The sequence below is a fragment of the Pyrus communis genome, chromosome 7 (assembly GCF_041283825.1).
Source record: "Pyrus communis isolate YQ-2024b chromosome 7, ASM4128382v1, whole genome shotgun sequence".
Lineage (NCBI taxonomy): Eukaryota > Viridiplantae > Streptophyta > Magnoliopsida > Rosales > Rosaceae > Pyrus > Pyrus communis.
The window spans coordinates 26,502,833-26,518,662 of NC_142571.1; the positions used below are offsets into that span (position 1 = coordinate 26,502,833).

At 36.4% G+C, this 15,830-nt stretch overlaps 1 protein-coding gene across 1 annotated transcript; it reads left to right on the plus strand.

Moving 5' to 3' along the window:
* Positions 1-940: 940 nt before the first annotated feature.
* Positions 941-2,386, plus strand: LOC148695972 (uncharacterized). Its single transcript, XM_088696744.1, has 2 exons — positions 941-2,055; positions 2,343-2,386. Exons 1-2 carry the CDS (start codon positions 1,002-1,004, stop codon positions 2,384-2,386), a joined length of 1,098 nt encoding a protein of 365 aa, XP_088552870.1. The 5' UTR covers positions 941-1,001.
* The last annotated feature ends 13,444 nt before the right edge of the window (positions 2,387-15,830 follow it).

A 15,830-nucleotide genomic window follows, 5' to 3' on the forward strand; every position in this document is an offset into this window, starting at 1 on the left:
TTTTCACTTTAGTCTCTGAGATTTGAAATCAATAAAAGTGGTTTATGAGATTGTCTACCATCAATTATTTTGGTCATTGGGTGAAAAATTATGTTAAATGAGGATGAAAAATTACCCTCAATTTAGCAAACAATAGCTCAAAATGATTTGACCAAAATTGAGGGTATTTTTGTTATTTTATCCTTATTTTATGGAAATATTTCACGAAATGACCAAAATAATTGATTGTGAATAAACTCCCAGACCAATTCTATCGATTTCAAATTTCAGGAACCAAAGTGAGAAATTATGCAAATCTCCTGGACCACTTTGGTTAAAAAGCCGCTAATTATTTTACTTGATTATTCTTTGTCCACCATGCCATTGATTTGGAAGTTTCAACATGTAACCCTTTTTATTTATGCATGCCTACAACGCGGTTTTATAATCGATAATAAAATTTAATTAGTTCTTCAATGTTCACGAAAGAATGTAGAAAATTAAACAAGAACCAAAGATAAGAACAATTAAATTCCCCTCAAATGGGAGAAATTTTTAGTTGTGACGAGAACACAAATGGTACATCACATGTTTCAATAGGAGGGGTGGGAAATTTTGTTTTTTAACTTATTAACTTTTTAACACACATATCTTACCATTTGTATAGCAATACATAATATATCATTCTGTGTACCAATCACACTAAAAATCTCTCCTCAAATGGGTGTTTTAAGTTAGCATAAACATCATAGTCTCTAAATGTAGAGGCTCGGATTGTTAAGAAAGTCAAGGATCATCATCAAGATACTTGCCATATATTGTAATTAATTATATTCCTTTCTTGTATTATGAGCTGTCTATTAGTATCTAGTTTGTAGGAACTGATTGAAGATATATGACTACATATAGTAGTCTTGTAAAGATGATTTCAATTAATAAGAATCGGTGAATTACTACCTTCCAAAATTTACATGGTACCAGAGCCCTTCCTGGGTTCTTAGTTCTCTTTTTTTTCTTGGATTATGGTGGAGGATTCAACGTCAGCAATGGCTAAACTTGAACCATCTAGTGATCCTGCTAGTCCTTTCTTCGTTCATCATTCTGATCACCCGGGAATGATGCTCGTTTCAACCAAACTTACTGGTGAAAATTATGGCACTTGGTGTCGTTCCATGTCAATTGCACTCAGTGCAAAGAACAAATTAGGGTTTGTTGATGGAAGTGTTGAACAGCCATCTGCGAAGACAAAGCCCACGGAATCTGCTCTTTGGCAACGGTGCAACGACATGATCCTTATGTGGATTATCAATACACTTTCCAGTGACCTGGCCACTAGTGTGGTGTACATGATGACAGCCAAAGATGTTTGGGATGATCTTCGAGAACGTTTTTCTCAACAAAACGTGTCTCGTCTCTTTGAAATCCAACGTGACCTTGCACGTCTTACACAAAGTCAACAACCTATCAACGTGTATTTCACCAAGCTTAAAGGTTTGTGGGATGAGATGGATTCCTACCACATTTTAAAGTCATGTTCTTGCGGGGCTGTTCAATCTAATAACGAACAGATGGAGAGAACCAAGGTTTTGCAAATTTTAATGGGGTTGGACGACTCGTACTCTGCGATTCGTGGACAGATCTTACTTATTCAACCATTGCCTTCGATTCGATCCGTCTATTCCATGTTGACACAAGAAGAGAAGCAAAGAGGCATGGCTGTTGGGCCTAGCCTCGTTGAACCTGCAGCTATGGCTGTTCAAACAAGTCGTGGCAACAATGGCAACCATGGAAAAGGAAGATCATCCGAGAGGAAGCCGCTGCATTGCTCATACTGCGATAAGGATCATCACGTTATTGAAACGTGTTGGAAGCTCCATGGCTATCCACCGGGACATCGTCTTCATGATAGGTCCAGTAGTTCGCGTGGTTCTGGTGGGCGCGACAAACCAGCTGTCAACAACGTGGCCTCCATCACGGCACCGTCTAACATGCCCAACCTTACCACCGACCAATTTCAGCAACTGTTATCCATGATGAGTCAAAAAATGGGCCTTGATTCCAAGGCTAATCTAGCAGGTGGGCCTCCTTCTTTCCAATGGGTTATAGACAGTGGTGCCACTGACCATATATCTAGTCTCCCATTGACTAATGCCACCTCAAATCCTCTTCTACCACCTGTGGCATTACCTAATGGGACTCGGGTTCCCATCAATTCTATTGGCACATACAATTTTGGTTCCCAAATATCTCTTTATAATGTGCTTGGCATAGCTTCTTTTTTGATCAACTTAATTTCCGTTAGTCGGATCACTCGATCATTGGGATGCTCAATAACCTTTTATCCTGATTTTTGTACTTTACAGGACCTGGAGACGAGGACGATGATTGGTTGGGGGCGACAACATAATGGACTTTATTATTTGGTGGACTCCAAAGGGCGGACATCACCTACACCTCCCAAGGTTTTTTCCGTCACATGGCACCGCAGACTTGGTCATCCTTCACCCTTGAGACTCCAACTCTTAGCTAAACATTTTCCTGAAATTTCCCTTTCTACCAATAAACCTTGTGACATTTGCCCTTTGGCAAAACAAACTCGATTGTCTTTTGGATTAAGTCATATTAATACTAAGCATGCTTTTGAACTTATACATTGTGATATTTGGGGTCCCCATAGAGTCGCATCCCGTTCAGGTGCTCGTTATTTCCTTACTATTGTTGATGATTTTACTCGTTGCACTTGGGTTTATCTCATGCGTCATAAATCAGACACTCAATCTTTGCTTAAATCTTTCATTGCCTATGCCGACACACAATTTCACCACAAAATTAAAACAATTAGAACTGACAATGGCGGCGAATTTGTTTCTATGCTTCCTTTCTTTAATGATCATGGCATCCTTTTTCAACGCTCTTGTGTTTCCACCCCTCAACAAAATGGGGTTGTGGAGCGAAAGCATAGACATATTCTTCAAACTGCACGAGCTTTGCATTTTCAGTCACATATTCCCTTGTCTTTTTGGGATGAATGCATTCTCACATCCATTTACCTAATTAACCGCATTCCCACCCCTCTCTTATCGGGTCTTACGCCTTATGAGAAATTATTTGGTCACCCTCCTTCATATACCCATTTACGCACTTTTGGGTGTTTAGCATATGCCACTAATCTTCACCCCCAACATAAGTTTGATGCTCGGGCTAAGAAATGTGTTTTCATTGGGTATCCTTTTGGCCAAAAAGCTTACAAATTATATGATTTTCATTCCAAACAAATTTTTACCAGTCGAGATGTCACATTTCATGAGAATATTTTTCCATTTCACCCAAACCCCCACCCCTCAACAGTTACCCCGCACCCATACACTGACCCAAACACTGTCCCAACCACTGACCCACGTACTGAACCCCATACCCACCCAGGCCCACCTGCTCCAGTCTCCATCCCTTTTCCCATAGACCAGCCCATTCCTGACCCGGGTCTTTCTCCTGGCCCAGCACCAATACCCACCTCTGCCACCGATGGGCTTGACCAAGTCTCGGTTCTTCCTGATGGGCCTGCTCTCTCCCTGGACCCGTGTCCAGCATCAGCTCAGCCTGCCGCTGCATCCCCTGCTCCTTTGCGCCATTCCAGTCGCATCCGTGTTCCGCCGAGCAAGCTCCATGATTATGTTTGTCCGACTCTTCCATTGCCCCCCGCCAACTCCTCGCCTTCCGGTCCTCGTACCAGGTATCCTCTTTCTAATTATTTGTCCTATCAAGGGCTCTCTCCTCAGTATCAATCCTTCATTGCGCAATTATCTACTGTTTTGGAGCCTAACTGTTATTCAGAAGCTGCCACACATCCCCATTGGTGCAAGGCCATGGACGAGGAACTCCAGGCGCTTCAGGCCAATGACACTTGGACACTTTCTCCTCTCCCCTCCGGGAAGGTACCAATTGGCTGTCGATGGGTTTATAAAATCAAAAGAAAATCCGATGGGAGTATTGAGCGTTACAAAGCTCGATTGGTTGCTAAAGGTTACACCCAATTGGAAGGTATTGACTATCATGATACCTTTTCTCCTACGGCCAAACTTGTCACTTTCCGCTGCTTACTTGCTCTTGCTGCTACTCACTCATGGTCACTTCATCAACTTGATGTCCATAACGCATTCCTTCATGGTGATCTCATGGAGGAAATCTATATGCTTCCCCCACCTGGTCTTCGGCGACAGGGGGAGAATTTGGTGTGTCGCCTTAATAAGTCGATTTATGGGTTGAAGCAAGCTTCTCGGCAATGGTTTTTCAAGTTCTCACAAGCTATTCGATCAGCTGGTTATGTTCAATCTAAAGCAGACTACTCACTTTTCACTAAGAGAAGAGGGAAGTCATTTACTGTGCTTCTCATCTATGTGGATGATATACTGATAACGGGGAATGACTTGAAAGCAATTGATGATCTCAAATCTTTTTTGAATACCAAGTTTCGTATCAAAGATCTTGGTAATTTGAAATATTTTTTGGGCATTGAGGTGGCACGATCGAAACAAGGTATTTTCATTTCACAAAGAAAGTATTTATTGGATATCCTAAATGATGTTGGTTTTCTAGGATCACGGCCTGCAAGCTTTCCTATGGAACAAAATCTCAAATTACTCCCTGATGATGGGCATGCATTAGATGATCCAGTCAAGTACAGAAGATTGATTGGTCGGTTGATATATCTCACTATAACCCGACCGGATATTACATATTCAGTTCATTTATTGAGTAGATTCATGCAATCACCTCAAAAGTCTCATTATGAAGCTGCTTTACGCATCTTAAAGTATTTGAAAGGCACACCAGGGCAAGGTATGATGTTTCCATCTCAAAATTCATTGAAGTTAAAGGCATATTGTGATTCCGATTGGGCAGGATGTCCTACCACTCGGCGTTCAACTACTGGTTATTGCGTTTTCCTTGGAAATAGCCTTATTTCATGGAAGAGCAAACGACAGAAAACTGTATCCTTGTCTTCTGCTGAAGCTGAATATAGATCCATGGCAGCAGCATGTTGTGAGCTTACGTGGCTCCAAAGCCTTTTTCGAGATCTTCAAGTTCAAGACCAAGGGCCGGCTACCTTGTTATGCGACAATCAAGCCGCCCTTCATATTGCAGCAAATCCGGTATTTCATGAGCGAACAAGGCACATTGAGATTGATTGTCATTTTGTTCGAGATAAGATTATGGAAGGACAAATTGTGACGGGATTTGTTCCTTCCATATCACAACTTGCTGATTTGTTCACTAAAGCTCTTGGGAAGGAAAGATTTCATTCTTTGCTAGGCAAGTTGGGAGTTCGAAACATTCACTCACCAACTTGAGGGGGAGTGTTAAGAAAGTCAAGGATCATCATCAAGATACTTGCCATATATTGTAATTAATTATATTCCTTTCTTGTATTATGAGCTGTCTATTAGTATCTAGTTTGTAGGAACTGATTGAAGATATATGACTACATATAGTAGTCTTGTAAAGATGATTTCAATTAATAAGAATTGGTGAATTACTACCTTCCAAAATTTACACGGATCCCAACGAAACACCTTGTAGACAAAATTTTAAACTGATAAGGAGTTGATATGATAAATGTTTTTAAATATTTAAAACGTTTTTAAAGAAAATATTTTGAGGATTCCAAAAACATTTGTTTCAAGATTAATTTACATTATTAATAAGGATTGATTTCGAAAATATTTTTTTTAAAACCACTTTCAATCATTTAAAATCATTTTTTCAAACGAATTAAAAGAATAAAAGCGAGTAATGTATTATGTGATTTATTGTATTCTAGATATAACTCAACCATAAAACCAGGATAAACTGAAGGATACAAAAGAATTAAGAGATCAATCAGATCACCCTAGCTAGCTATCTATAATTCGTGTAACAAGTATTTACATATCTAATTGGAAATTAAGAAAGAGCCAAAAATCTATGAAAAGAAAAGAAAAGAAAATAAGAATCTGCTAACAGATGAAAGGAACAAGAAACGCAGAGATACCAAATCTTCTTCGATCTGTATCACTTGAAGTGTTTAGTTCTTGAGGTCGTTGGTTCCTTTGCTGGGTCCAGAAGGCGGCTTTGTTCCCTTGGGAAGAAGATTCAAAAGCAGGGGTCCATACTTTGCAGCTGCTGCAGCACCAAATCTTGGAGTTTCAGCAGCAGAAGCTTGAATATTACTGTCGTATGTGTGGCATGGTAGCACTTGCTGTTTCTGTGACCGTGGAGGGTTTTCTGGCAATAACGTAAGGTGGCCGTTCAAGAGCCTAGCGGATGCAGAAGAAGTTAGCACCGATGCGAGCACCACGAGGAAAAGGAGCAACACCATTTTTGCCATTAAGGTTTCTGTGAAAGGTTTTGGAGGATATGAACTGGTTTGGAGGGAAGTAATGGGACTGGAAAAATGAGAAGCAGCGGGTGGTGTGAGTATGTAAGCCAAATGAAGCTGCTGGTTTGCTTTTGGGTGCAGTGTTGAAGAAGATGTGAGGTTTATGGGGATTTTATATGTGAAAGTTTGGCCGAAAGCGCGTGGAGAGGACGGGGAGTGGGAGAGGAGGTTCCCGCGATGACAGACCAGATGAGATGCGATCGGCAAAACGTCAGCTGGAGGGAGGTTTTGACCGCGTCAGAATTTGCCAGCTTTTGGTTCCGTCAAACAGTCCGCGTCCGAAGTAAGCGATTCTTCCCGCCCACGTTAGCCCCACAGTCATGAACTCACATCACACCAGCCTTTTCTTTTCTCTTCACAAATTGTATTTCTTGACATTTGGGCCGGAGGGTAGGTAGGGAAAACTGGTTGCCAGGCCTGCTTTGAAAATTTATTTCCCATGACCCAAGAGAAAATCTCAAAAATGTCCGCGAAGAAATGAGCGAATTCTTCTGACTAGCTGACCTAATTTTATGTGTGCATTCGAGTTCAAGACGAATGACATAGAAATTGTAAAAAGAAATTGAATTGCAATGGAAGGGGTTTGACCAATCAACAAGAAGTCTATAAATAATGGGTGTTGCTTAGAAGTGGCATTTGAGTCTTGTCACTACTTGATTGGATTCATATGGAGCATAAGTGTGACCCAATTGGAGATAACATTAGAGCAGAGACTTGCTTGACTCCATGACCCTCACCTTACCTAACCCATTAATTATTTCAATACGTTTTAGTTTGGAGGTAGGGATTGAAGGAATTAGACCGCGTTGATGTCACAAACAACATATTGAAATTTGAATCCAACTACTTTTTCAAAAGTGGAGACACTATGAAGGTTCAAGCTCAATTCCAATATATGTGCAAATTAGTCTCCGAGATGCATTCATTTATTTCCTAATTGAGCATCTCTAATGGGAGTCCCTATTTAGGGACTCCTACTACCATTTTTGAATACTTATTTAAGGACTTAAAAGAAATCTTTGTGTCCTTAAAGGAATATTGCCTCCAATGGGAGAGTCCTTATAGTATAATCCCTAAATTTGAGGGTTTTACAATTTTATGCTATAATTTGATCAGGTGCACTTTTTTTTTGTTTATGTTAACATTATGTTCTCGTAAAATATTTTTGTGAACATTTTAACTAAAAAAAATTCAAATTCTGACACTATTTGTTTTTTCTTCACAAAAACGTAACTAAAATGAGGGAATTAAGTATGAGTGAACTGAGTATAGGAGATGAAGTTGTGGTAAGTTTTGGTTAGATAGTTCGGTATTTATAGGGATGATTAGAGAACAAAATGAAAGTGTAACCCAAATTGAAAATATTAATATTTCAACGGGGGCATTATGAAAAGAGAAAACAAAAGAATTTGAAAACCAACATGAGAAAGTAACCTAAATTGAAACGGTTATTTAATTGGAACTGTTGATTTTTCAATAGTAAAAATATTTGAAAAACATGAATCAATATGGATCCTCCATTTTAACGGTTGAAAAAAAAAAAAAAAAAAAAAAAAAAAGACAAAGTCAAGTGACTGGGATCCATGCCTGCTTTTCCACTTAAATTTTCATATTGGGTCCACTATTTCAGTCCCTATATGTATATACACCAAGTATCCGGCGAGTCTCTATACTTTAGGGACTTACTTTCCGATCCATTAGAGATTCATTTTGTCCCTATGTTTGTTTTATAATCATTTAATATGATGGTTGTCCCTATATAAGAAATCCACTGAAGATGCTCTAATAATGTGACGAGCTTTCTTGGAGAGTGACGAGCTTCAGATCACTTCATCTTTACATGAGCTTTCTACAAATATACCTCATATTGGACGTATCTAGAAGATGCTAAGTTTTGCTGCATATGGTCGCTGAAGCTTCTTCTTCTCACATCTTCCTCCAAGCAAACTTTGTAGCAGGCTTGCATGTTTTGCTCTCCATTTGGGAGGTGATTTTACTTGGTTAGATGAACCTCCTACTCTAATTTGTGATCTTGTTGAGGAGAATATCTCTTTCCTTGTACTAAGTAGACTTTTTCTGGATTTGAATGAAATTTATGCCGTCTTTTATAAATAAATAAAACAATTTGACGATTTCATCACAAATATCAAAACTATGAAAACCTCCCAATTAATCGCTCACAAAATGGATACTCGATATATCATCAGTCATATTATTAGTATTATGTCAATATTACATTTATGTGGTTTCATTATAGATGCGCGTAGGCATATTTTGGCAACATGTTGTCAATAGTGTCTTGATATGTTCTCAATAGATGTTGTCGGTAATGTCCATCGATATGTTACTGAATTCTTCCGAGGAATTGTTATTGGCACTCCAAAAATCTCATTTTGCATTCCAAACTTTCTATAATTAGTAAGAAAATTACACTTGTGAGGAGTTATAATAAAATTTTTGGTGTTAATAACAGTTACCTTCTCCAGATAATCGACTTCTACACGGAGGAAGTGGTGTCAATTTATCTGAACCCATTTGGCAGATAATTAGCATCCATACCCGAATTGAACACATAATTTTGCCTACATGTCATTCCCACGCAGTTGTTGCGTCATATTCACGACAATCTTGGTCTTAATGTCTAGTGTACAAATGATATGTTAGGAAATTAAGGTTAGAAGTTATCACTATATTTTGGACGTTAATATGGAAAGAATGCGTAGCACATTCATTTCAAAGTAAACTATATATTATTTTATGTTAATTAATAATTGGAGATTAGGAAATTAAGTCTTCATCAATAAGTGATCAGTTTTCACGCTTAATGAGATTAATGAAACTTTTGTTGTTGCTGTTGTGTGAAGAATTTTCAATGTTTTCGAAATACGAGATAGAACGTCATGTTATTATATGAGTAGAGAAATTTTTTTTTTTCAAGAATTAATCTACTTGTATAATAACATGACATATATGTTTGTGTTTCAAACACATTAAAAATCCGTCGTTGTTGCGGTCAATGGCAGGGTTGGACTGGTAACCGAGAGTGCATGATTAGCTATTAATCAAAAAGTTGAAAACTATAGTAATTTCTAAAGGAAGAAGAAGGAGAATAACGGAGAGCTACCCAATGACTTGGAAAGTCATCCTGAGGGGACATTAAACTAACCTCAGTCCCCCACTCCCCCCTTTAAACCCCCTCCTAATCTTATCGATTTATTGTAAAGGATGAGAGGAATTTAGTCTAATCAATATTATTCTTTTGACAATCTTTAACTTTGTCCCCATCCACATCTTTATGTATACACGCAGACTATGGGCGACTGTCGTTTGAGATAAAACCTTATTGGTTGCGTGCTCAGATGAAGGTGTGCAAAATTACTATGGTGGTTTGGATTTCTGTATCTCCTCCTTTTGCAATTCTGATTGTGTTTTGTTTTTGCTTTGTTGGTATATAAATTATTTCGTTGCTGGTCATCGGGCGGTGGACATAGTTGGTGGGTTTGGTTGTTTCTTTCGTTGGCAGAGTATTTTTGAAGAAATTTAAATGAATTGTTTGTGGATCTTAGATGTTATGAAATTAAGATTTGTTTTTTTTTTTTTTTTTTTAATTTGGGGTTTGCATGTGGTTCAATTTCCTAGTAAATAAGGTGTTGTTGGGTTTCTACTCATGCGTCTTGGGTTCAAAACTCTCCCTTTATATATCTTGGGGCCTATGTTTTTTGTTGGTGCTAACAATGAATCCATTGACCTGAGCAATGGAATGGCAAGGTACACGGTGATTGTGGTGGTGACGATTTCTGTCAACGGACAAAGTCTGATTGGTCCTTTATGTGTTTTGCTTGGGTTTCTTTGTCTTTTGGCCTAATTACAATTTATTTTTATGTTTATTTCCTATAACTTTTTTTTCTATCAATAATGTTTTTGTTTGACAAAATAGTAGACTTAAATTGTGAGATTTGTTACATACCTAGAATTAGTGTTAGAATCGGTTCAGATTTTGAACCGACCTGCCCAAACCAAAATTGAATCGGAGGCAGATTGTCTGCTCACTTGTTTGGGTGCCCTTCCCATCCCCTCCTATTTGTGCGATCACGGTTAAGCCACGTCAACATTTTATATTCTTATTGCTTTTTGTCTTATTATCTCTATTAAAAAATTAATATAAAATGTTGACGTGGCTTAACCGTGACCGTACAAAATAGAAGGGGATGGAAATGACACCCAAACAGAAAGGCAAACAATCTGCCTCGAATCAACTATTGTCATATTGACTAAATTGAAACATTATGGCTAAACTAATGACAAGACATTGATGATGCTTTAGTGGTTTGTTGTCAAACGCTCATGAAAAGAGGTCTAGGGTTCAAATACTCATGGCTCTTACTTTTTAGAGCGTCTTCAGCAGTTACCTATTGCTCTCGCAATTGGGTTGAACTGCCTTGCTGTCCAAAGAAAATGGCTCCGCCGGTGAACAAAGGAGGGGCAATTGGGTGGAAGGTAGGAGCCCTTGTTGCTGTCTTGCCAACTGACGTCGAGGCTTACGCCCGTGTGAATTCCAGCAGAGCTAAACGGCTCAAATTTAATCCACTTACAACCGTTGGATTTTTAATCGTCTGTTGATCAGGACCGTTGAAAAAAAAAAATTGGAAAATTTTGATGTTGTGCCACTTGCCGCTTTGTGAAGCCTCTAATTCAAAAAAATTGAAAATTTTAACGGCTAGGATTAATCCAACTTTAAAAAATCCAAAAAATTATAAAATTATCAAAAAAATTATGTGTTAAAAAAAAAAAAAAAAAAAAAAAAAAACTTACAAAGTTCACACTTAAAAAATCTTACAAAATTCAACATACTTGCAAATTAAATAAAAAACTACGACGATAATGACATGTGGAGGATAAGCAAATAATACATTAATATATATATATATATATATATATATATATATATTTAGGTAGACCCTTTATACACAGGGATCCTCATTTTTTGAAAAAAAATGGAGATTAGGTGTGGGACCCACTCCACATCGAATTTCAACGATCCGAAGTGTCTATTTTGTTAGTCTCGATTCATAGATCATCCTTGCAAAAATTCAATTCAATCCGAAACCATTTGCCAATTTAATTATCAAGATCAAATTTCATTGTTTCTTATATAACAAAGTATTCGTTTATTTCTTTGAACTCAATTAGATGTCTTAAATATTTCTGATTTGGCTAATATTTTGCAAGGATGATCTATGAGGTACAACTTGAAACATAGACAGTTCGGATCATTAAAGTTCGATGTGGTGTGGACTCCACAACTAATCCCCATTTTTATAAAAAAAAATGGGGATCCCTTTCCTTAAAGACTTCCTATATTTAGGAATAGTAATCATCATTTCCCTTGCTCTTCCTCCTTCCAAACAGATAGAATTGTACAAAGGCAAATACTGTAAATAGTAAGGGCAACTTTATTGCCCTAACCTTCTACTAACGGGTGGAAATACTCTTAAGTTTTGACGTATTTTCTATAGTTTCTGTCAATTGGAATGAGTTGATGGCTCAAGGTATTGGATGTTGGTTCAATATGTTCGACCAAATTGGTTCAGTTACAAAATCGAATGAAATTGAGCGCTTACCAAATATACGACAAACTAAGTTGGTCAATATTGTCACTTAGTATTATGATCTAGTGGTATTTCTCTTCACTTGTAAGTGAGAGGTTTTATGTTCGATTCTCGCTAAAGGCGAATTTGAACCACATTATTGCCAGCCCATTGTGAGGCTAAGCTTACCCCTTCTTCCTTGTGTAGATAATATCGTTTGTTCAAAAAAAAAAAAAATCGGTCAATATTTTTTATTTTATTTTTTGAAAAACCTAGATGGTATGTGAAAAAATAGGTCAATACGCTCAATTTAGTAAATTTTCAATTCAAAATTCCAGCACTACCTTCAAATACATTTCTTTTTCAACACAAACTAATTATGCAATACTTAAATCAATAGTTGTACATACAACCAATTAATATTTACGTTACCCAAATTAAGATCGACCTGAAGCAACCATGAAAATCAGTTCCCAATTTCATAATTCTCACAAGATCCCACGTTACGTATATTTATTGGAGTCATGCACTTACTCTTTACACTGAAATAAATTTCAACTGAAGTAATAGTTCAAAGAATTAAATAACAATTTACCCATGTACTAAAACCCTAATACATATGATTATGTCAGTGCAAATTGAAATTTAATTAATTTATAAGAGTGCAATTATATCATCATGCTGAGTAATGAGCACTGTTTGGCGCACAGACAAAAATCTTAACAAAGGTTTTCCTTTCTGTATAAGCCATCAAATTAAATAACATCTATCTTCTCTGCATGAGCTATCTCATGGTCCCCAGTAATAATTAACATACTGTGGTCAAAGGCATAACAAATTTTATCAAATCATACTTTTAAACCATTTTTCTGTTTACCAAAGAATAAAGAATTTAAAAGGAGCCGATTTACAAACGAGCTGATCTGAGCCAAGTTCGAGCATGAAAAAATCATTAATACTGAACTCAAGTATAATATTATGAGCCTTTTTCGAATAATATCACCTAACTTGAGCTTGAGCACTTCGCTACTCGATTCAGCTCGACTCGGCTCAGCTCGGCTCGATTCGTTTGCATCTTTACTAGTGCATGTCTCTACATCAACCTTATATGCGTTGGTCCGCAGGCCAACTTTTTTATGAAGCTTTATCTCTGTCCAGATTGGATGACATGACATTGACACCATGATGGTTCATGCACTAAATTAATAAATCAAAATCATGAGCATATGGCCTCACCACCTATTAAAGCGGTGCATGTCTCGCTTGTTCTTCTCCCTTTTCGACTCTCAATTGCCATCGATTCGTTGAAAAATGGGGATGAGGAAGTTGTTCAATCTTCTGTTCATTTTTCTTGTTCTTCTTCTGCCTATGGTTGCAACGATCAGGCACAGTAATAGCAAATATCAACCTCCGGGCGCCATGATTCTAAAAGCGTCGCGAAAGCGTTTGATTATGGAAGATTTTCCCGCAGAAGCTGATGATTATAATGGAAATGGTGGAGATAACGACTATTATAGACGGTACGGCGATGTTCCGAGCCCCGGTGTCGGTCACTGATCGATCGTGATGTGAGTTTGCTCTGATGTGCGTTTTAAATTTCTTTCAAGGGTTTTGTTTTCCTATATATATGTACCACCTTTTTTTAGTACACAGTGACATGTATATTTTCCCACTAGGAGGAGCTCCACATGAAGGATCTTGCTCTTTTATCGTGATAGGATAGTGACCTCGTATACGAGTTCAATATGAGGACATTACTTATCCCGCTCCATAAACTGTAGAGCGAGATCCCTCTTAAGAAGGGTCTTGTGTATACATATACGAATTGCTTATTCTTTTCTAGTTAGGCTTGATTTTCTTCTTCTTCCCCTCTATATGTTTTGTAATATATCGTCTGCGAGTTCTTGGTGTCAAATAATGAACATGATGTCACAGATGTATATCCCAAATATGTTGTATATGTAAGAAATACATTATTTTGTAATAAGAGAGTTTCTCGTGGAGCCTTGGAGTTTGTTGAAGCAACAATTTGTCTTACTTTAATTAGCTTATTCGATTATAACCAAACAAATTAAGGCTACATAGCCTTGGAGCTGCAATAACGATCTTGGATTTGTGTCCGTTGGATCTTTGACGCCATATTTTTTTTCGAGGTTACATAATTTTACCTTGAAGACCATAGTTTTAACGACCAAAGAAAAAAAAAAAATCTGTTATCCCACATCGGCCAGTGGAGATAGGAATGTTCTGTTATTCCAACGATGATCAAATCGATTACAGTAGAACATGTAGGTTCAATTCAGTGTACAAAAACGCACTCACAATATTAAAGTAAACCAAACCATTGTTAAACGGGTTGGATTGGACAGTTAATTATAATACTTGAGTGAACACTCATTATATACTTGTTATCTATGTTTTTAATATGTTTTAATACTTTACAATATATATGTCGTTATGTTGTGCAATTTATATATCTCAATACAATTATGTATTTTTATAAGTATAAGTAAACATTTATTTAGATGTTGTCTACCCCCTAGCGGTTTTTTTTTTTTTTTTGTAACAAATGATATTATTTATACTAAAGGAGAGGAGGTGGGCTTAGCCTCACAATAGGCTAACAATAATGTGATTTGAATATTTAGAACATTGGTTAAAAAAAAATAATAATAATAACCACTAGGGGGTAGACAACATCTAAATACTACTTATACTTAAAAAAATATATAATTACATTGAGATACATAAATTGCAAAACAGCGACCAATACTTTTAATTTTTTTACTTATACTTTAATTACATAAAGAGATAAGTTTTTCAATGACGAGTTTGACGTAGTTTTTTAGTCATCTATACATATCATAATAATAAATAACAACACTTTTTAGAACATTGATTATAATATGAGTGCCAATAAAGCGAATATTTCAAAAATGTAAAATATAAAATTAATATATATATATATATACACAAATTACAACAAGAATAAATTATTGATGCTACGTGTCGAGCATATTGCATTGAAGAATGAGGATCCCCTGCATGTTTTTTATCATGCAGCAATACCATACAAGGTTTTTTAATTTAACTTATCAAATAATTCGAATAGTCAAATTAAGATTTCAAAGATTTTAAAAGAGTTTAGAAGATTGCTCCAATATTTTAAATCCTGTATGTAATTTTCTAGAAACAACTACGTCAAACTGGTCATTGAAAAACTTATCTATTTTCTAAAACCCATAACTTTGTAGATTAAAAAAAGTTTAAGACTCACTAAACCAGACGTTGATTCCCATTTTTAATGTCTCATGTAGGACACGACCAATACTTTAGTTTCCTTAAACAATTCTTAATTTCTTGGAACGGAATCAATCTTATCCACGTTCCACTTTGTATAATTTTAATCATGTACATACATCATATAATATTGTCGCTTTACTGTTGAGTGAATAATATTGAGAGAAAAACATTCGAAATGGTCAGTTGGTCGACACACTTTTAAAATAGTTAATACGTTTTTTGTGAAACTACTTTTGAAATTAATCTTTAACAAGAATGAAAGTGAATCTTAAAAAAACATATTTTTAAAACTCATAATTTTTTTTTTTTTTAACTTATACATACTACGATTTGATAATATTCTTTTTCGTTTAGAAGTGCGAGGTATCAAATTAGATTTTCTATTATTTTGCTTAACCAAACTCTTCTACTCCCTAATATAAACATATCTATGTACTAAAAACAAAAAAAACTCATAATTTTTTTTTTTAAATCACTTTCAATTATTTAAAAAACATTTTGAAACGGATCTTTGATATGTAATGCACCCAAATCTGCCACGACTC